The sequence below is a fragment of the Megalops cyprinoides genome, chromosome 6 (assembly GCF_013368585.1).
Source record: "Megalops cyprinoides isolate fMegCyp1 chromosome 6, fMegCyp1.pri, whole genome shotgun sequence".
Classification (NCBI taxonomy): Eukaryota; Metazoa; Chordata; class Actinopteri; order Elopiformes; family Megalopidae; genus Megalops; species Megalops cyprinoides.
This window is the reverse complement of record NC_050588.1, coordinates 40,366,104-40,388,927: the sequence shown is the minus strand read 5'-3', so window position 1 is coordinate 40,388,927 and position 22,824 is coordinate 40,366,104. Positions and strand designations below refer to the sequence as shown.

General features: G+C 53.2%; 1 protein-coding gene across 4 annotated transcripts in view; it reads right to left on the bottom strand.

The window, feature by feature from the left end:
* The window catches only part of eif4g3a (eukaryotic translation initiation factor 4 gamma, 3a), a 41,620-nt gene that overhangs the window by 12,468 nt on the left and 6,328 nt on the right, over positions 1-22,824 (bottom strand). For 2 of the 4 annotated variants that reach the window (XM_036531111.1, XM_036531112.1), the window contains exons 2-17: positions 21,390-21,462; positions 19,294-19,401; positions 16,396-16,488; positions 15,662-15,694; positions 10,797-10,817; positions 7,591-7,830; positions 7,032-7,143; positions 6,781-6,884; positions 5,737-5,865; positions 4,860-4,974; positions 4,024-4,743; positions 2,615-2,700; positions 1,523-1,766; positions 1,137-1,276; positions 662-781; positions 32-187 (exon numbers count right to left, since the gene is read on the bottom strand). In XM_036531111.1, coding sequence (XP_036387004.1) covers positions 32-187; positions 662-781; positions 1,137-1,276; positions 1,523-1,766; positions 2,615-2,700; positions 4,024-4,743; positions 4,860-4,974; positions 5,737-5,865; positions 6,781-6,884; positions 7,032-7,143; positions 7,591-7,830; positions 10,797-10,817; positions 15,662-15,694; positions 16,396-16,488; positions 19,294-19,401; positions 21,390-21,462 — 2,494 coding nt within the window. The remainder of the gene's footprint in view (positions 1-31; positions 188-661; positions 782-1,136; positions 1,277-1,522; positions 1,767-2,614; positions 2,701-4,023; positions 4,744-4,859; positions 4,975-5,736; positions 5,866-6,780; positions 6,885-7,031; positions 7,144-7,590; positions 7,831-10,796; positions 10,818-15,661; positions 15,695-16,395; positions 16,489-19,293; positions 19,402-21,389; positions 21,463-22,824) is intronic. The other 2 variants (XM_036531113.1, XM_036531114.1) reach the window with 2 other exon arrangements.

Here is a 22,824-nt window from a genome sequence, read left to right as displayed (position 1 = left end):
CCCAGATTAATGAAGGTGTGGTGTGCCCCACCTGAGTCTTCTCGGCCTGGGGGTCATCTCCGCCTGTCTCCCTCTTGATGCCCGGTTTCCAGGCGTTCTCCGCCCTCTTCAGCTGCACCTCGTCGTTCACAGACACGTTCATGATGATCTTACGCGGCTGCGGCCTTCTCACACCCACGGACATCAGCTGTGGGGGGGGGGAGCACGAGAGAGAGGGAGAGAGAAGGAGGGAGAGAGAGAGAGGGAGAGAGAGAGAGAGAGAGGGGGAGAGACAGAGAGAGAGGGGGAGAGAGGGAGGGAGAGGGAGAGAGAGTGAGAGAGAGGGAGAGGAAAGCGAGAGAGAGAGAGAGAGCGAGAGAGCGAGAGAAAGGGAGAGACACAGCGTCACCCAGACACTGAGATAGAAATGTGTGTGTGTGTTTGTGTGTGTGTGTGTGTGTGTGTGTGTGAGTGAGCATACGAGTTTGTGAGTGTAAGGGTGAGTGTGTGTATGTGTGAGAGTGTGTGCGAGTGTGTGAGTATGTGAGAGTGAGCGTAAGTGAGAGTGTGTACGTGTGAGTGTGTGTGTAAGCGTGAGAGAGTGTGTGTGTGTCTGTGTGTGTGTGTGTGTGTGTGTGTGTGTGTGTGTGTGTGTATGTGTGTGTGTGTGTATAGGACTCACTGCTGCTCCTCGTCCTCCCGGTATCTGTCTGCTGAAGTCGGCGAAGGCGGGAGTGAAGTCCGGCCCTCTGGAGATCACCCGCGAGTCCACGGCTCGCGATGGCAGCTTGTTTTGGTTTATCTGCAGGAACACACAGCCAGTCAGCCAGCAGGGGGCGCCAGACTGTCTCCCACAACAAAGGGAGACGACTGGGGCCATCTCTGAGGTACAGAGAATCATGGGAGTGAGGGACACCACAGTTGAGCAGTCTGTCTAGAGTACACCGTGTGAGCTTACATAAGGAAGCATATGAACAACTAAACAAGCTTTTATCACAACACTGAACACATTACTTTCTGCAATCAAACCAAATACAGACAGTGTTGTCCACAGCATACGCTGAGCTCAAACCCAAACACAGTGTGTTAAACGTTAAAGAAAGGGACCGGTGTGTGCTCGGTCCCAGTGCTGTCAGAGAGAGACAGAGCTCTGTCACCTTGTCCAGTACCACGTCGCTGATGGCCGGCAGGCCCTCAGGCTTCTGCACACAGGCCGGCGTGAACTGGAATCCCAGCAGGAAGTCCCGGTCGTACTGCCTCTTCCTGTGCGTCTGCGTGGGCTCTGCGGGACAAAGGCCTGTGAGGGGGGGGGGGGGGGGTCACCACCAAACTGCCCGGCTTAAAAAAACTCACAACACTGAAATGCCAGGATTGCAGTTCACACAATGTGGCAACTTAAGCTTAATTTCAGCCCATTGTATGTCAGCTCTAATACAGAGCACATGCAGGAATGTAGGTTAGGGGTGAGTCTGACTTCAGAGTAAAGTGTGAAGGCGGTGCACTGGCACCACTGGGCAGCAGGGGGAGCCCTTCCGATGCCCACCTTCCTGAGGGAGGTATGGCGCCGCCCTGGTGGAGCTGTCCCTCTCTCCTGCAGTCAAGCCGCTGTCACTGCTCTCCGTCTCGGAGGCATTCCCTGCCCCGTTCCGCATGATCTCCGCCTCTAGCTCCGCCTCCCCGTTCTCCTCCGGGATGAGGGGCTCCTCTGCCTCCTCGGGGGGTGGGCTTCTGTGCTCTGGCTCCGCCTCCAAGGCTGCATCTCCAGCCTCCATCTCCCCGGGACCCACCTGCAGGGGAGAGCAGAGAAGACTCGCTGGGTACGTGACTCTTCCCCCTCACAAAGCCCACTGTCTCAGCCCATCCACATACTGTGCAGGTCTGTCGAACCATGCCAGCTGTTACGGCACAGACTTGTATCTGCGTTTTCACTCACTATAATATAGTAAAGTAAAACATCCCTCAAAAATAAACTCCAAAAATAAACTAATAATTTACAGTCAGAAATAACTCCTCTGACTGAAAGACAGATTTTACTTTTGCATGATAAAGAAAACAGAGAAATCAATTTTGTCGGCAGTGTTTGATGCTGATTCTGGAGCAGCGCTGGCTTGGATTCGGCCTCTTGCTGAACTGAGGGGGAAGGTGTTATTACAGGTTACATAACGGCTTCAAAGGCACAGTCTGAGGTGTGTGTTCGCTCTGTATGCAGGGAGGCTCCTGTGCGAGGAGTGGAAGAGGAGAGAGGAGAGAGGAGGCAGGAAGAGGAGAGAGGAGGCCAGGAGCTCAAAGCTTCCTCTAATCCAGTGCAGCAGTGGGATGCAGTCTGTCTCCTCTGATAAAGGGGGTCTCCATCACCAGCACCCACGTTTCCCCGTCCCACATGTGGAACCGTTTTTCCTGTGAACTCTCACCCACATACGCCATCCGCCTGGAAGGCCATGGGTACTCCCCCCTCCTCCTACCCAATCGCTCTCTCCTTACTCTCTCTCTCACCCTCCCTCCCCAACAAGCACCCTGATTACCAATCTCTCTCTCCACTGAATGCTGCTTACCTCCCTCTCTCTCTCTCTTTCTTTCTCCCTCTATTCATTTACCTCCCTCCTTCTCCCCCCTCCCTCTGTCTCACTCCACTCACCTCCGTCTCTGTCTCCAGCACGTCCCCCCCCCCACTGTCTTCATTTGGTTTCTTCCAGGTCTTTGGTGAAGCAGATGTGGGGTGAGCTGGTACAGGGAGAGAGGAGACAGGAGCAACATTCAGCCCATAAGAAACGCTCAGACCGACAGACACTCAGATCATAACATCAACACATTCTGACTGCACATCCAGATCACAGCATCACACTGAATACACTAACCATTCAGATTACAGCCTCCCACAGCCACGTCACAGAGACGATCATTTCGGGACATTATGGCAAAGTATCCTGTTGTGTACTGTTGTCTTATTTCAAAGGCTGACCCAACTGGACACAACTTCAATAAAGTAAAAGCTTTACTGCGGCTTTATTGAAACTGTACCTCTACCTGGGCTCTGTCTGAGCCCGTACCTGTAACAGACTCTGAGCTGTACATCGAACGGGAATCTTTCTGAGCCATACCTGTAATGGACTCTGAGCTGTACCTGTAACGGGACTCTTTCTGAGCCATACCTGTAACGGGACTCTTTTTGAGCCGTACCTGTAACGGGACTCTTTCTGAGCCGTACCTGTAACAGGACTCTGTCTGAGCCATACCTCTCACAAGACTCTGTCTGAGCCGTACCTCTAACGGGACTCTGTCTGAGCCGTACCTGTAACGGGACTCTGTCTGAGCCGTACCTGTAACGGGACTCTTTTTGAGCCGTACCTGTAACGGGACTCTTTCTGAGCCGTACCTGTAACGGGACTCTTTTTGAGCCGTACCTGTAAAAGGACTCTTTCTGAGCCGTACCTGTAACGGGACTCTGTCTGTGCCGTACCTGTAACGGGACTCTGTCTGAGCCGTACCTGTAACGGACTCTGTTTGAGCCATACCTGTAACGGGACTCTTTCTGAGCCGTACCTCTAACGGGACTCTTTCTGAGCCATACCTGTAACGGGACTCTTTTTGAGCCGTACCTGTAACGGGACTCTTTCTGAGCCGTACCTGTAACGGGACTTTGTCTGAGCCATACCTCTCACAAGACTCTGTCTGAGCCGTACCTCTAACGGGACTCTGTCTGAGCCGTAGCTGTAACGGGACTCTTTCTGAGCCGTACCTGTAACGGGACTCTTTTTGAGCCGTACCTGTAAAAGGACTCTTTCTGAGCCATACCTGTAACGGGGCTCTGTCTGTGCCGTACCTGTAACGGGACTCTGTCTGAGCCGTACCTGTAACAGGACTCTGTCTGAGCCATACCTGTAACGGGACTCTGTCTGAGCCGTACCTCTAACGGGACTCTTTCTGAGCCGTACCTGTAACGGGACTCTTTCTGAGCCGTACCTCTAAGGGGACTCTTTCTGAGCTGTACCTGTAACAGGGCTCTGTCTGAGCCATACATGTAACACCACTCTTTCTGAGCCGTACCTGTAATGGGACTCTTTCTGGAGTTGGCTAGTGGCTGGGGATGCTCCTCACTGGCTGTGATTTCTGTATCTTCTCCCGCCAGGAGGGGGCGCTCTGCAGACTCTGCTCCCAGGGACTGACTCCTGGCATCTCCAGCCTCGGCCGCAGGCTGCACTGGCAGCAGCAGCCCAGGAGGGGGCGGCAGAGATGCAGCAGGAGCGTTAACCAGAGAGGGGGTGGCCAGGGGGACCGGAGCCACAGAGGCTCCTGCGGGAGGGGCGGGGCCATTATCCTGCCCCGGGGCGGAGCCCGGCTCCTGGGGGTGCGTGCTGGGACAGGGGGCGGGAAGCTGGGGCTGGGGCGGGGCTGGTTCCCTGCAGGGGGACTCGGTGGGTCCCACGTCGCAGCCCGGGGAATCGGTGTCCCTGTCCGCCACTCCGTTCACAGCCCTGAGGGCGGGGCCTGCAGGGGCTGTGGGGGCGGGGTCTGGGAGAGGCTTCTCCAGGTCCCACCCCTCAGGCTGAGGCAGGGGCTGGGGCAGGGGCCAGGCTGCCTCGGGCTCCTGGGAGGGGGCGAGCGTTTCGGCCGGCTCACCCTCTCCCGCGAGCTCGGGTGTGTCAGGCCTGACCAGGGGAGGCGGGGCTGCCGGGAGGCCCGGGGCAGGGTCGCTGGGGGCCTCTGGGAGCTGCAGTCCAGCGGGCGGAGCCTTCAGCACAGCAGCCTCCAGTTTGGGCCTGTCATCTGCAGTCAGGGAGAGAGGAGACGGGCGCTGAGTCGCTGAGACAGGCAGTGGACTGCAGCCCTGTCTGTCCTGCCTTCCGGCGCGCGGGGGAGAGGTGCATGCTGGGAGCACAGACCTGCGGCCGGCGTGGAGTCAGGGGCCACAGGGACAGGCAGCGGGGGCGTCTCCACGCTGTAGGAGGTGCGGCCGTGATCCGGGGTGTGGCTGAGATCTGGGGTCTGGCTGCTCGGCTGCAGGGATCGGAGGCAAAATGTGATAATAAAGACAAAACCAACAATGCAGACAGCACGGCCACACACACACAGCATGCAGAGAGATGGCAAACACACACACACACACACACACACAGCATGCAGAGAGATGGCACACACACACACACACACACACACACACACACACACACACACACACACACACACACAGCATGCAGAGAGATGGCAAACACACACACACACACACACAGCATGCAGAGAGATGGCAAACACACACACACACACAGCATGCAGAGAGATGGCAAACACACACACACACACACACAGCATGCACAGAGATGGCACACACACACACACACACACACACACACAGCATACAGAGAAATGGCACACACACGAGGAGGAAATGTTAGCATAGCCAGGACAGGACAGCCAACACAGCTGCACAGTCAGGGTCAGAGGTCAGGCTAATCGCCCATCTGCTCAAATGGCACTCAGATTTTCTGTGTATGGGTTTGACACGACCAAATCACTATCAAAGCAGATATAACCGTGATATGACTGACAGTCAATGGACAGTTAAACCACACAGCCTGATAACAATAAGCAATACAAGACTTCAGCTGTCAGGTCTGTAGATCAGCATGACCACAAGAGTGGATGGGTGGGTGGGCCTCATCTCAGCCTTTGGCTAATGAATTATAAAGGCTCCAGCCGTGATAAAGGACACGGCTAATTATTTCCTCTCAGCCAATCGTGAAAGAGCTGTACTGTCCTTACCTGCGGTGGGGTGGGGGTGGAGGAGGGTCTTCCTGAGGGCGGGGTGGGATTTCGGCTCCCGCTGCCGCCCCAGGACATGATCTCCTCGGTGATGTCCTTCCCGCCCTGATTGGGGTCCCGAATCCGGATCTGGAACAGCAGTGGCAGGGAACAGCAGGAGATCACTAAAGCAACAGAGTCTGCACCCGAGCCTTCTGCCCTGACACACGCTCACGCCGCGCAGCACAGCGCTTACACACCGCGGCACAGCGCTCACGCCCCGCGGCACAGCGCGTACACGCCGCGGCACAGCACTCACGCCCCGCGGCACAGCGCTTACACACCGCGGCACAGCGCACCCGAGCCTTCTGCCCTGACACACACGCTCACGCCCCGCGGCACAGCGCACCCGAGCCTTCTGCCCTGACACACACGCTCACGCCCCGCGGCACAGCGCGTACACACCGCGGCACGGCGCTCACACATCGCGACACAGCGAGTACACACCACGGTACAGCGTGTACACCCCGCGGCACAGCGATTACACACCGCTGCACAGCGTGTATACACCGTGGCACAGCGATTACACACCGCTGCACAGCGTGTATACACCGTGGCACAGCGATTACACACCGCGGCACAGCAAGTACACACTGCAGCACAGCGCTTAGACACCAGGCTTAGCACTCTCCTTCAGCTGCACCATCACCCTCTGCCTTTTTAAAAAGCCTTTTGCTGTGGACAGCAGAAGGCTCTGAGAGGGAGTGAGGTTGAGAGGAGAGCTGGACCTTCGCAGCAGAAATTACATACGTACCGAGATTTTGGCTCTGCACCAATCACAACACAGAGAGCAATGAAAACGCCAGACTGAAGCCATCAGCATTATTCCCAATCCTTCCTCTCCAAAGCCACAGTCCCTACAACCCCACTGCATCTAAGTCAACAGCATTACCCTCAATCTGTGCCTTACTGCCGGTTAAGGGATCACTCTCTAACTGAAGGAGAGACTGAAGCTTAAAGAGCCCCCCCCCCCGCAGGGGGGTGCGTTGGGGCAGGAACACTCACTGGCTTCTTCTCTCTCTTGGCGGGCGGAGGCTGCTGTGGGGTAGGCACTATGATGGGGGGGGAGGGGGGGTACACCGTCTGCCCAGGGTAGTAAGGGGGCGTCGCTGAAGAGGAGGAAAAAAGGAAAAATAAGCACACATCCAATCAGAGAGAAGGCAGAAAATTCAATCCAATCCATTACTGTCAACTGCTTCCACACATTTTTGTGTATGTGTGTGTGTTCAGCTCTGAGTGGGAGGGGGGTGCCTCACCGTATGGCGTGGGGAAGTCTCCTGGGCCGGGCCCGGGGTAGAAGGTTCCGGGCCCCGGAGGCTGCACCGAGTACTGTTGCGGGGGACCCACGTAGGGGGCACTGTGCCGGTACTGCAGAGAGAGGGGGTGCCATCACTGAGGGAGCAACGCACACACACATACACACGCGCACACACACACACACGCAGCGGCACACACACACACACGCAGCGGCACACACACACACATACCCACACACACACACAACACACACACACACATATACCCACACACACACACATACACACACACACATACACACACACACACACACACAGACACACACACACACACGCACGCACGCACGCACGCACGCACGCACGCACGCACGCACGCACGCGCGGCACAGCACACACACACACACGCACGCGCGGCACAGCACACACACACACACACAACACACACACACACACACACACACACATACACACACACACGGCACAGCACACACACACACACAGCACACACACACACACACACACACACACACAGCACTGAAGCAGATGAACACAGTCTCACCTGAGGGATGTAGTACTGTGCAGCCTGGGGGGAGGGGAAGGGCAGGGGGGTCATGGTCATCATGATGGGCTGGTTTGGGGGGTACACGGCGGCGGCGCTGGGGGTCTGTGCTCCCGACCGGATGGCCTGGTTTGGGTTGTACACTGGCGCACCGCTCGGCGCCTGAGAGCCCGGCCGGATGGAGGGACTGCTGCTGGGAATGGCAGCCCGCGCCGGAGGCATCTGAGCCCTCTGGAAAAACTACAGAGAGGGAGGGAGGGAGGGAGACAGGGAGAGAGAGAGGGAGAGAGAGGGGGAGGGAGACAGGGAGAGAGAGAGGGAGGGAGAGAGAGGGAGAGAGTGAGCGGGAGAGGGAGAGAGAGGGAGAGAGGGGGAGAGAGGGGGAGAGAGGGAGAGAGAGGGAGAGAGAGGGAGAGAGAGGGAGGGAGAGGGAGGGAGAGGGAGAGAGGGAGAGAAAGAGAGAGAGGGAGGGAGGGAGAGAGAGGGAGGGAGTTAGAGAGTGAGAGAGAGGGAGGGAGAGGGAGGGAGAGGGGGAGAGAGGGGGAGAGAGAGGGAGAGAGAGGGAGGGAGGGAGAGAGAGAGAGGGAGAGAGGGAGAGAGAGGGAGGGAGTTAGAGAGTGAGAGAGAGGGAGAGAGAAGGAGGGAGAGGGGGAGAGAGAGAGGGAGAGAGAGAGTGAGAGAGAGGGAGAGAGAGAGTGAGAGAGAGAGAGAGAGAGAGGGAGAGAGAGGGGGAGGGAGACGGAGAGAGAGAGGGAGGGAGTTAGAGAGTGAGAGCGAGGGAGAGAGAAGGAGGGAGAGGGGGAGAGAGAGAGGGAGAGAGAGGGAGGGAGAGAGGGAGGGAGGGAGAGAGAGAGGGAGAGAGGGGGAGAGAGGGGGAGGGAGACAGTGAGGGAAAGAGAGAGAGGAGAATATGAGAGAATGGATCCCAGTGTTCTGTTTCACTGCCTGCTGCTCCTCACTCCAACACAGGTAATCGAACATCCGGAAACACGCCCCGAGTTTCAGACCCCGGAGACAGAGCCACAGCCTGCAGAGACCTGCTCTCTCACACCCAGCCAGGACCATATCATAAGCAGGCCCTTCTTCATTAAAAGTGTTCAAAATAAACAGGTCAAGTTTACGTCCGCCTCACACACAGCTTCCCATGACGCAGGCTGGGTGAGGTGTTCTGCTTGCCAAACTGCCCTTGGTTTATTTCCTCAGATCAGGGCCAAAATGAGAAAAAGAGTGAACCTGTTCGTATATTCTGGGTGCCTCAAAAGCACTCCGGTTGCCCAAAGGACATGACAGTGATTCACACACTGCGGAAACACATTCAAATGTAAATATAACACAGGTGATCTTATCCTCACCAGATTAGAGATTAGAATAAAATAAACCCAAGAATGTGGCTGAGAATCTTTCAGGGGATTTGAAAAAAAATAATGGTCAGCCACTGTCACATGCACTGTGTGACAAACACATGTTTGCAGCATGTCCAGAAAACCTGTCAAACATACGGCTATGGATGGAATATTAAACATACTTCACAAACAACCTCACCTTTCAGGGAGGGCCTTTAATTAGCAGAACTGCTTGAGATTGCTAGCTAGTTTTTAAGCTAATGTGTGCTGGAACCTGCTGAGCGACTCACTGCACTGTGCAGGAGTTCAGTGGCAGGGACAGTCCATGGGGCAGCGGAGCAGCAGGGTGGATTGGGTTTGTGGGAGATCCACCTCCCTGAAACAGGCATTACTGTACACTCCGATCATACTGTTTGACACACTCTGAGCAGAGGAGTGAGTGTCAGTGGTAATTACTCACCGTGCAGCTCATGCTGGTGCTGACAGACCGTTAAACAGCAGATGAGAGGCTGAATGTATGTCAGCAGCACAGAAGCTGCAGAACGCTGTTTTTAATTACTCTCTGTAGCACAGTGCTGATCCCAGCGCATCTCACACGGGCAACATCGGAGCCACTCACAGCGGCCTGATCGGCCACCAGAGGGCGGTAATGAGAGGCGGAAATCCCCTCACCCTGCAGAGACTCATCAGTCTCCTAACAAAGACCCTAAAGCAGCCATGGAACATGGAGCTCTCTACGGGCCTGCAGCACAACATCGGAGCAGCACAGGACTTTAAAACCAGTCAGCAGCGGAGAAATAACACTAAACTGAGTCCTGACACAAATGCAAATACAGGCTGCCGACACCAGCAAGCCATCTGTCCACAGGGAGACGTGTGCTCCCGGGAGCTGACGGAGCAGCCCCGCACCCTGCTCCAAACGATAACTCCACCACCAACCCGCTGTGCCGTGCTGCCAGGCATTGCTGGAAAGGATGTAAAACTTTACACCCCGATTAACGAGCGGCAGACGAGACGAGCCGGCAAACAGCACTGCGGTGCACGGCAGATACGGCCAGGATGGGAGCGCCACAACCCCCCCCCCACGCCCCACAGCACATCCCACACAGGCTGCCCCCCCACAGCACATCCCGCACAGGCTGCCCCCCCACAGCACATCCCGCACAGGCTGCCCCCCCCCCCCCCCCCCACAGGGGCTCAGAGATCCCTGCTCCGTGTGGTTAAAGCTCTGACCCGAGCCGTGATTGGCAACGGCGGGCAGTGCCAGCTCAGTCCAGGCTCAGCGACCGGGTGGCAGTTACACTCAGTCTTTCAACAAGCACCGAACTGACTGGAAATGAAGAAAATGGTGAGAAATGATCGTATGCTGCGGCACACAGATGCCAGGATGGTCAGGCAGGTGGATGTGGAAAAACGCAGCAACATCAGTTTAAAATAACGAGCGCTAAGAGCATTTTTCAATGGACTTCATTCCAAGTCATCAAGCACTTCTGACATATGAACACTTTTTTATTCATGCATGCACTGAAGTATATAAACATTCTCAATGGGCTGAAAATGACAGAAAGAGGAAAATGACTGGCTCGAACCTCTGTATCGCAGTCAGAGCTGATGGAGAACTCAGAGGTGGTCAGAGGCTCTGTGTGGGGTCAGAGATGGGGGGTAGGGGCTCTGTGTGGGGTCAGAGATGGGGGGTAGGGGCTCTGGGTGGGGTCAGAGATGGGGGGGGCGCTCTGTGTGGGGTCAGAGATGGGGGGGGTAGGGGCTCTGGGTGTGGTCAGGGGCTCGGGGTGGGGGGGGTCAGGCAGGAGGAGTCAGCAGGCGGGGGAGGGTCCTCATGCACATCCATGTATCTCACGTTACCTGAATGGGCCTGAATCCTCCCTGGGGTGAAGCAGGAGAGAGAGAGAAGCCAATGGGAAACCAAGCTGATGAGTGCGGGGGACAGAGTGTAGCACGCACGCGTGCACACACACACACACACACACACACACACACACACACACACACACACACACACACACACACACGCACACACAAACACATGTGCACAAGCTCGCTCACTCACTCACTCACTCACTCACTCACTCACTCACTCACTAGCACGGAAGCACGTTACATGGATAGGTTTTCAGGAAGTCACATTCTGTGCTGCTGCAGGTCTGTCCCTGTCTGCTTCTATTAGCACAGGGCTGCCAGCTCCAGGAGTCCCCACTGCGACTCCAACCCATCAGTTCCTACCACCACAGGCAGGGGGCAGCAGCCACAGCCTCCCGATGCTACATGCTACGCACTAAAGCCGCTTCCTGCCAATACACTGACAGGGAGAAAGGAAGTCACAGGAAGCAGCCAGTGAAACTCCAGCTACACTGGAGAAGAGGAGAGAGAGAGACTGGCTCTTTCACATGGCTACTAGACTCTGTCCTGTGGAATGACAGCTCTCACTCAGGAGCTTTCTGACAGCAACCCTCTACTGCAGCTTCAGTGTCAAGCATCACACCACTGCAGCTGTGGCCATGACAATAACTACGCCTGTTACTGAGCCTGTCACTGTGACTGCGCTAATCCGTATTAGACCAAGCCCACGGTCACTGCTACCCACGGTCACACATTACATGTTACCCTGTGACTGCCATCCATGACCCTCAGACAGGTGTGGGAAGGAGGCAAACACAGCCCATTTCCCGAGAGTGTCTGAAGGATGCACTCCTTCTGATGTATTTTACTGTACATGGTCTATAAGGGGTCTGTGGCCTTTAAAAGATGCTCAAATACTTTTTTTCCATCAATGAAAAATGCTTTTCAGCTGATTTACTTGCTGAATGGTGTTAATATGCCTGGAAAAAATCACACCCACAGGGAACCCCCAGGGGTCAAAACACACTGAAGAAGAGTTCAGAGCCTACATGACGGAAGACATCAGGCACTACACCACTGATTCTCAATCCTACTCCTGGGGGCCCACTGTCCTGCACATCTTCTATCTATCCTTGCTCTACCTACTTGACTGAACACATCAGTGGCACTTTTACATTTTACATTTATTTATTTAGCAGACGCTTTTATCCAAAGCGACTTACAAAAGTGCATACAGTAGGTACAGCGACAGTACGGGGACAGGATGTGTACAGTTCCACAATGAGACAGTTCTCAGCTGAGAGCAAGGTCTGTTTGAGGACGCAGTACTATCAGATTTTTACAATTACAGCCTAAAGGGCAACTAGTACGATATACTTTCGAACGGCAAACTTCAACAACTTCAAAACGGCACAATGAGCGTCAGGCTTTTGATTAACTGAGCACACCTGATTTAATCAAGAGCATGTTAATGACACTAATCAGGCGTGTTTGGAGCAAGGATAGATAGAAGATATGCAGGACAGTGGGTCTCCAGGAGTAAGACTGAGAAACACTGCACTACACCAACAATACCACCCAGCAAAACACACTCCCACAAAAACAGCTCACACGCTGTTCCAGTAACGTGTAATCACAAAGATATGGGTTCGAACACATGGGGTTGATGTCACTGGACAAATGCATTTCCATGAATCATCAGCTTCCTGCTCAGAAAGACAGGAATGAGGCAGAGGAACAGGGGGAGGAAGCAGAGTGCTGTCAGCCAGGCTGACGGAGAGGCCAGACGTTTATGGGGCGGACATCAGAGCGAGTCATCTTCCACAGCATCAGAGCGCACGTCTCCAGCCAGCCACGTCTCTGTGGAGACACAATCGCCCATTGTTCTGCCTGCCGGACCCCAGGACCTGTTTCTGAGGCCGAAGCAGAGAGCTCAAAGCCGGCCCGCGCTGAGCAAACAGTCCCAGTAAACAGTCGGTCGGGACGCGGCCTATTTTTAGCCCGTCAGAAGTGTAAACATGAAATGCACTGGAAGGTGAATGTGCTGAGGAAGCCCAGCTCGGCGCAGGGCGCTGGGTTCGCTCCCCTTGTTAAAAGGCAGCTGCTCCAGGACTGCAGTGGAAACAAATAATAAATTCAGGCGGAAGGCGGGGAGGAGAGACATAAACTGTCTGAAATTACAGCCCTCTACAGTTCAGCAGGACAGAGGCCAAACACTGCCATTCACTCAGCAATGTCCTACACACACACAATACTACTATAAGCATGTCCTTCTCCTACCCTATACACACACACACAATACTACACACACACACACAATACTGTACAAACAAAACAGTACCATAAACATGCCTCTCTACTACCCTACACACACAACACTACCACACAAATTATGTCCTTCTCCTACACCACAAACACGACTTATTAAAAACACATCCCTGTCCTACTGTACACACACACACACACACATACACACTTGTTACCAGAATCATGCCCTTCTCCTACACTACAAACACATACAACTACTATTAAACACATATCTTACTACACAGCATACATACACAACTACATATGCACACAACTGTTAAAAATGTCCCTCTCTTACACTAACACACACGTATTATTGCTGTGCAAGATCTGTATGCCTGTTAAGCATGTATCTGACCAGAGGGGCGCTGTATAACCAGAGACCAGCCCCAAGCCACGGACAAGCATCAGCTTTCGCTTTGTAATCTTCACTTTTACAATAAGATACTGAAAAAAAGACTGTTCTGGGGCCAGTGCCCCTGGCCTCACTCTGTCTTCACTGGCATCAGAAAGAGCAAGGCTGAGCTCGTGGTGTAGAAGGTTACTGAAACGCTTTAATTACATCCTTACAAGTGGGCTAACATACATCCCAATACTCACTGCCTTCAAAGCAAGCAGTCTACATGCACAGGGTTTTAAGGCACAAACATCAGGTTAGTGGTCCTGTCAGGTCTGTACGTTTTCCTCCTTTTCTTCCTTCCCTCTACTGAAATGTATCACCAGTGTTTTTCATGCTTTTATACAAAGTTGTGTGACTGAAATGCAGTGAGGTCTGAAATGTAATGTGCCAGAGTATAATCCATTTCAGCAGAGAGATTTATAAACCAATAATAATGTTAATTATAAACCTAATCTTAATTCCAGCCAAAGTACAACTGTCAGCATACAATAAACTGCTGAGCAGGTTTCAGTACTGATGACATGTATACAGCACAAGGCACAGCCTAACACAGCAGTGTGGGAGACAGGGGCAGAATTTATGTCCTGAGTAGGACAGATGCTGGAACCAAGGCATTTCACAATTTAATTCATTAACAATAATATCACACACAAACTGCATTTTCTGCATGATTCAGAAACTGTTAAGTGTCTGTTGCTAAGTAACAAGACAAACCAATTTAACTCTGTTTCTACAACTGAATGCATTTACTTTGCTTTCAGAGATAAGTGATTTCTAGATCCTTCTAACAGACGGAATATGTGTGGAAATCAGACTTGCTGTAACTGCTGTTGAAAATTTACATACACTCTTTTGCTCATATTTCAATCAAACTCTGAGTGCAACCTGCCAGCGCACTCTTTAGAGCCTCAGTGCAGTTTCCACACCCATGCATGTGACCATGCACATCCTGCCAGATCTCCCAGATCTAGCATCCTCCCCCGCAGCTCTGGCTATTCTACACACGCGTACTGTTACAGCACAAACTCAGCGAGTCATTACACACACGCGTGCTGCTACAGCACAAACTCAGCGAGTCATTACACACACGCGTGCTGTTACAGCACAAACTCAGCGTGTCATTACACACACGCGTACCGTTACAGCACAAACTCAGCGTGTCATTACACACACGCGTACCATTACAGCACAAACTCAGCGTGTCATTACACACACATGTGCCTTTACAGCACAAACTCAGCGTGTCATTACACACACGCGTGCTGCTACAGCACAAACTCAGCGTGTCATTACACACACGCGTGCTGTTACAGCACAAACTCAGCAGGTCGTTACACACACACGTACTGTTACAGCACAAACTCAGCAGGTCGTTACACACACGCGTACCGTTACAGCACAAACTCAGCGTGTCATTACACACACGCGTACCGTTACAGCACAAACTCAGCGTGTCATTACAAACACGCGTACCATTACAGCACAAACTCAGCGTGTCATTACACACACATGTGCCTTTACAGCACAAACTCAGCATGTCATTACACACACGTGTACCGTTACAGCACAAACTCAGCGTGTCATTACACACACATGTGCCTTCACAGCACAAACTCAGCATGTCATTACACACACGCGTACTGTTACAGCACAAACTCAGCAGGTCGTTACACACACGTGTGCCGCAAACACAGACAGCAGTGCACCACCGCTGCCTCCCGCACCACACAACCCCTTGGTCAAAGGTGGTGGGACAGAGCCGAAGTCAGAGAGAAGGACAGGACGCGGTCGATACATTCCCTAAACTTGCAATAGGCCAGGAATTGTAAGTCAATGGCTTATCAGCCAATCCTAGTGCAGGAAAAAGCACGGCACAGCAGTGTGGTGCAGAACTGTGAGGCTATCAGCCAATCCCAGTCCCGGAAACAGTTCGGTTTAAAGAGTGGCTTCCCACTTCTCTTCAGCTCCCTTTGTGACTGCGTGAATATAAACTTCTGCCAATCTCATTTGGTTACAGTGTACCAAATATACACAATTATATACAACAACGCAAGACTGAGGACTTCAGGCAGACGCTCTGAGCACTGCGTCTGTGGATCTGTTTCTGTGACACACACTGGCCTGAAAACATGCAGGAGGAAGAGGAGGGTTCAGAGCACATTACCTGGTGATGCGTGGGACGAGGACCCGTAGCAAACTGAGGAGGAGGAGCGTGGTGAGGGAGAGGATGGTGGCAGCAAAGTGGACGAAGAGAAAAAGAGAGAGAGAGAGAGAGAGAGATGTGAGAGGAAGAAAGGCACAGTAACACACACACAGTGTCCAGCGTGGCTCTCGGTCAGTCCCGCTGTAAGGCTGCAGCTGTGTGTGCTCTCACCAGGGGCACTGCAGAAGGCATGGGGGCTGTTTACCGGCGGAGGGCTCAGCGTTTCCGCTTTAAGCGTGTGCCAGACAGCGGAATGCCGGCGTCAGCGGGGCTGCCAAACTCCCCGGTGGAGTTGTCAGCACGTGACCGAGCACACGCTTGTATCTGTTACCACCTCGGCATCCAGTGACACTGCCCAGCCAATCACAGGACAGAGTGGGCCCTGCTGGATCCCGAGCACAGCTATTGAGCAACACAGGCGGAATCTGCACCCGAGAAGGGGCAAGTCGTGACTCAGCCCACAGAGACGAAACAGCGCGAGCCGAACGAGAGCACACGGCAGCCCTGTCCCTGTCATTTCAAATGAATGATGTCTTCCTGCAGGACTGCGGCGCAGAGTTAGCGGCAAAGTGTTAGCGTGTTGGAGGAGCGCATTCTCTGAGGTGGACCTCCCCAGGGCGCGAGTGCACCTTCTTATCCATGACCAGACACCCCCTCCCCTCCAATCCCCTGGCCCGGAGCAGCGTGGCACTTACCGCGCGAGTCTGTGGCTGCGCGTTCATTGGCTGTCCCTGGGGTGAGTACACCAGCGGGGCGGAGCCAGCGTTCTGCCCGGCGGCGTAGGGAGACTGTGGAGACAAAGAGAGAGGAGGAGAAGAGGAGAGAGGAGGAGAGAGGAGATGGAGAGGGAGGCAGAGGAAGAGAGAAAGTGGAAGAACTGGTGAGTGGAAGCCAGAAGGAACACACTCATCTTTTGGGTTAGAGACGCAGTGAGTCACAATTTGGCTCAATGGGGACAAAGCCGCATCCTGCTCACAGCCCGCCAGTCTGTCTGTCTGTCAGTCAGTCACCCTTCTGTCACCCACACAGACACCGAGCCCAAACGCAGCCTCTGTCTGTCTGTCAGTCAGTCACCCTTCTGTCACCCACACAGACACCGAGCCCAAACGCAGCCTCTGTCTGTCTGTCAGTCAGTCACCCTTCTGTCACCCACATAGACACCGAGCCCAAACGCAGCCTCTGTCTGTCAGTCAGTCAGTCACCCTTCTGTCACCCACACAGACACCGAGCCCAAACGCAGCCTCTGTCTGTCTGTCAGTCAGTCACCCTTCTGTCACCCACACAGACACCGAGCCCAAACGCAGCCTCTGTCTGTCAGTCAGTCAGTCACCCTTCTGTCACCCACACAGACACCGAGCCCAAACGCAGCCTCTGTCTGTCTGTCAGTCAGTCACCCTTCTGTCACCCACACAGACACCTAGCCCAAACGCAGCCTCTACACAGCCAATAACCCAGCCTGTTGCTCTAAAACCCTTTCATATCTGACATACATTGCATTCAGTTATTATTTCACATCAAACCACAGCCACTCTAAACAGCAGCAGATCTGATAGTGATATCTGAGCTCAAAATCCACCATAATCATATGTGTTACTTTCCCTGAACAGAAATTGTTTGTTATTTGCATTAAATTGACTTGAAATGTATTTAAACTTGCTCCTAATTTTAGAAACTGCCCTAGAGCAGCATACTTTAGCAGGTGCATCTGAGGTTTTGTGTCACCACAAACAAGGAAGTGCAGCAGCTGCAGATGCAGAGGATCAGGGAAATCTCAAAAGCATGGCAGGCCTGTGTGACATTTAGCAGGAGGGAATTGTGGGAATTGAAGTTCAGAATTAACCATGGTCAACCGAATTTAAATTAACTCTGCACTTCACTTCCCATAAGCCCCTGCAGCACAAATGTGCTTTTTGAGTTGCTGGTGTTGACAGCAGCACTCGGGCTGGCTGGGGAGGGCAATTAAAGCTGAGCTCACAGGAGGGGATATTAATAGAGGAACAGCAGTGCCGGGAAATCTGAGCTCTTACATCACGCAGACACCGCTGCAGAACCGCTGAGTCACGCTGACACTGCGTCTACCTGCACGCACGCGTGTGTGTGTGAGAGAAAGTGCCTGTGTGTGAGTGCGCACACGTGTATGCGTGTGGGTCTGCTGTGTATGTTTTCATCTTTCATGGCCTGACTGTTCACGGTCATTCTGTCTTGGGCTCAGACATAACAGACACAATCACACACATACATGGACACATGTAAATGTGTGCACAACTAACACAAAATCATGCACATACCACACAGAATGTTAACACTATCAGGAAGGACACAAACACACAGCCATTAAAACCACAAGCTAAAAACTCTGACAGGATGACCCATGACCCCCTAACAGCAACACACCCAGTGCAGCTGGACCAGCAGGGAAGCCCCCCCCCCCCGAGAAACACTGCCACCCACAGCAGGGGCCTGGTGAGACCCACAGCACAGCAGCACCATCAGGGCTGGACTCACAGGGAGGGACAGCCACAGGTCATCCTATCCACCTCACACTGAAATAAACCCTTTACACTCTCATCCCCTTTCAAGCCAAGACATGCATGCTCCAAAATTAACTTTTTGGTCCACCAGCCAGGGCAGCTGGCAGTTCACTAGCCAAAATAACTCGCTGCCAATCAAGCAAGGCATTCGTCTGCATGGTAAAGAGATCGCATAGCATTGGCAAAAACCGCTAGCCTTTACAGCTACAGCTAACAGGTACACCGCAGCAAAAACTACTAAAACTACTAGCTAGGTAGTTAGCTGGCCAGACATTATCTAAGTATATAGAGACTTGATTAAACTGGAATAAAACGTACCCGCACAGCGGTCTCTCCTGTTTCTGACGGCATGCATCGCTGGGAACACGGTCGCTGTGATTAGCGCCTCCGCGGTGGCTAATGACACAGAAACGGCAGGGTGAAGAGTAACCGCCTCTCTGACCAAACGCAGCCGTTAGTTCAAATCTTCCCGCGCTGTGACACGCAGCCTCCGATTGTCCGGTCGCGACACAGAGATGGCAGCGAAGTGTCGCAACGGGGAAATAAAACCAACAGGAACCTGACTGAAACGGGTGAGTATGGGGGCACGTTTCCTTTTAAAACGGTTACTTTTACTTTAACTTTTAGGCCGTGATATGTTTTACGCAAAGAGCACCTGCCAGAGCGGCTACTGATCCTACAGCTTTAACCCGCCGGAGGGAGCATCTTCCCGCCTTTGCCGGCTGGCTCGCGTTAATCGGCTTTTATCCACTTCGACACCGAACTTAAGCACTAATGTGGATCTGCGTCTGTCGGAAAAATGCACACGGGGTAATCAATCAGTAAGACTGTCAATCAAACTCCAACGAACTAGTGACAGCCATGCTACTGCACATAGCAGCCTTACTTCATTCCCTGCACTCACACCTGTCTAACTCACTGACACTCAATGTGCTGTGGCAAGGTGTTGGGAATGAGCAGGCTTTTAGGTGACTGGCTGGGACGTGTACATGCACACACACACAGAGAGACACACACACATGCGCATGCGCGCGGAGAGCACCAGGCCTGCACTGTGAGTACCTGTGACAGGCCTGGGGAGGAGGCATGGCCAGGGGGCGTGCCTGCCAGGTTGGGGTGTCCCTTGGCGATGTCGTGTGTCGTGTAGGGAGGGCCAGGGTGTCTGGGTACCTGAGTCACACATAGAAGAAAACTGTCAGACAGGAAGAGGCCCTCTTCTGCCAGCACTGCAAAGTACCAACACTGACTTTCAGTTTCTAAACTGTACACGCTCACACAGAGACAGCACAAAAGCAGAAGAGAGAGGGAGTCAGGGAGAGAGATAGTAAGGAGCAAACACAGGGGAGAGAGGGAATGAGAGAGGGAGAGAGAAAGAGAGGGGTGTGGGTGCTTTGTGCTCCGATGGATAAGCACATGCAGATCACCCCTGGTGCTGTGCCAGGCCACCCGCCAGCTCCTTTCACTCCCCACAGTGACACAGAAAGACAGGGCTTTACCTGCACCACCTGACTGCTGCACAGAGAGAGAGCACCACCTCACATCTGAATTTCAGAGAAAGGGAAAGACAGTAACACTACTGCAGCCACACACAGTCACTGAAGGGATCTGTGTCAACGTGGACACTACCTGGATCGAAGTCCTTCCTTTTCTCATCTCTCTTTCTCAAAAAGACACACGCACATGCGCACACACAGATGAGCTGACTGAGCTGGGGGAGCCAGTAACCCTGTACAGTGTAGGAGCTCTTTATTTCAACAGCAGCAGTAAGCAGGAGCAGCCAGGCTTCAGCCAGGCTCCCATAGGCCCTGCCTGCTGCCCTGGGGGCTGTGGTTACCTCATTAAACACAAGCAGTCTCTACCTGCCACTCCCTTACACACACATACACACACACACAGTTACACAGGTGTGTACCTCTGTGCCCTGCCCTGCCCTGCCCGGAGCCCCCAGGCACACTGTGGTTGTGTCAACGATGCTGCAGACAGGCAGGCAGCCCAAGAGACGGGAGGAGGAACCATCATCATGCAACAGCAGCCCCTAGACACCCCAGGACTTACACACACCCACCAGGCCATGCCAAACCCCCTACCCTCAGGCACAGGTAAGACGCGGCTGGGTCTTGGCAGAAATGACATGTTAAATTAAATGAAATTAAATGAAATTAAATCTGCCCCTACGTGCCCTGCTCCAGTAAGCAGACTGTGAAGTGAGCTAATCTGCTGAGGATCATGAGGAGTGAGTGTGCTAAGCGACTGTGATGGTTACAGGAATGCAGCAGAGAGAGAATGTGATGAATGTAAGTTACTGTGATGAGTGTCGATGATGAGTGAATGGAAGAGACTGAAGAGGGAATGTTACCGTGATTGTGTGATGTTTGAGAGGACACACTGGCAGGAGGGTGGAGCTGAGTGAATGAGATGACTGATAACAGTGCTTCAGGAATAAGAGTGAGGGAGGGTGAGTGAGTGTGACGAGTGACATAGAATTTCTGTAACATGGGGGGGAGGGTGAGTGAAATGTGATGAGTCAGCGTGATGAATGATGCAGTGTTGGAGGTAATGGGGGGAGGGTGAGCGAGTGTGGTGAGTGAGAGACTGTTTCAGTAGAGTGGGGGAAAGGGACTGAATGTGATGAGCGATGCAGCGTTGCTGTAGGGGGGGTTAGGGTGAGTGAATGTGATGAGTGATGCAGCGTTGCTGTAGGGGGGGTTAGGGTGAGTGAATGTGATGAGCGATGCAGCGTTGCTGTAGGGGGGGTTAGGGTGAGTGAATGTGATGCAGCGTTGCTGTAGGGGGGGTTAGGGTGAGTGAATGTGATGCAGCGTTGCTGTAGGGGGGGTTAGGGTGAGTGAATGTGATGAGCGATGCAGCGTTGCTGTAGGGGGGGTTAGGGTGAGTGAATGTGATGCAGCATTGCTGTAGGGGGGGTTAGGGTGAGTGAATGTGATGCAGCGTTGCTGTAGGGGGGGTTAGGGTGAGTGAATGTGATGCAGCGTTGCTGTAGGGGGGGTTAGGGTGAGTGAATGTGATGAGCGATGCAGGTTTGCTGTAGGGGGGGTTAGGGTGAGTGAATGTGATGAGCGTTGCTGTAGGGGGGGTTAGGGTGAGTGAATGTGATGAGCGTTGCTGTACTGGGACATGCAGGCCCAGCTCTCACTCACGCTGTAGATGGCAGCGACACCGGGCTGCGCAGGGAAGATGCGGTCTTCCAGAGAGGGCTGGACTCGCGGGATCCTGGGCAGCGGCGCGTTAAGGAGAAAACTGGCACAGCGTCAACTTAAGGCCAAAACAGCAGGAGGAGGAGAGGCCGGGCCGTCACCACGGCCACAGTGTAAACACCAGCCCTGTGAGAGGCAGTCAGAGCCACTACAGCATCCTACACATCATACAAACAGGAAGAACATCCATCTGCCGCTGTCATACAGCAGAGTCTGCAGTCAGATTCATCTGATTAATTCTGTGACATTTCTGACGCTGATTCCAAATACAGGCTGGTGATGGGACTTTTAATATGGATACAAGATGTGGACTCAACATGAGTAATAAGACAAGCAGCCACACGGCGGAAATGTTCAGCAGGCTGCTGACTTAAACAAAACATTAAACAGAGACACCAACCCGAACATTTACCAAGCCCTGTGTAAAAAGTCACATAATATAAAAATCATGGAAAAGCACTTTCAATATATAATCATTTCTGGAGTAACTCAAACTCTGCCATCAGCAAACTGAAAGCAAAGAATAGGACACAGCACTTGGCAGAAAGGGCCAGATAACTTGAGTGGTCTTCAGACCTCACACAGAAGCGGCAAAGGAAAGCTCGGCTGGGATCTCAGGGCATGATTTGGGCAGCAGGCTCAGCGGGAGAGGAGACAGAGAGAGGGGTGAGGTGGGATGACAGTGACACTCACAGACCCTCTGACAACGCAGCATTCTCAGCGAACACAAGTCACATGGTTTCAAAGAAACAAAGTCTGTCTTTCCTTTTTCTCTTCAACACTTTTCTTTCTCTCTCTGCCTAGGTACACCCACCCTAAACAAACCAGAGCCCTTGACTCCACCAGGCGTCCTGCCAACAGACTCCTCTGAGAGGGAGAAGGACTTTAATAAGCATAAAAAGCGAGACACAGCGAGCACAGCTCCTGTGTGCTGAGAGAGCAGAGAGTACTACAGCACAGCGTTTTTAAAAAGCAGAGAGACAGATGATAGAGCCTTACAGCTGGAGAGAGACCCCTGTGAGAGGGGCCTTACAGATGGAGAGAGACCCCTGTGAGAAGGGCCTTACAGCTGGAGAGAGACCCCTGTGAGAGGGGCCTTACAGCTGGAGATGCTCCACGCTGCAGCACTGGGGAGGTGTCTCACACTGAGCCCCTCATGTCATCTTCTCTTCCTGTGACCCGTCCCTGTGTGAGCCGCCCCAAGGGCAGAGTGACCGCAGTCACACGAAGGCACAGACACTCACGCCATGTTTGATTTGTGTCTACAGGGAAAAGCATTAGTGAAACACTTCCTAAAACACGCCAGGCAGCTGGCAGGAAAACTGCTTTCTGAAATCACAGAGGATCAGATTGCTGTGGCTGTTTAGGGCTTGATTGC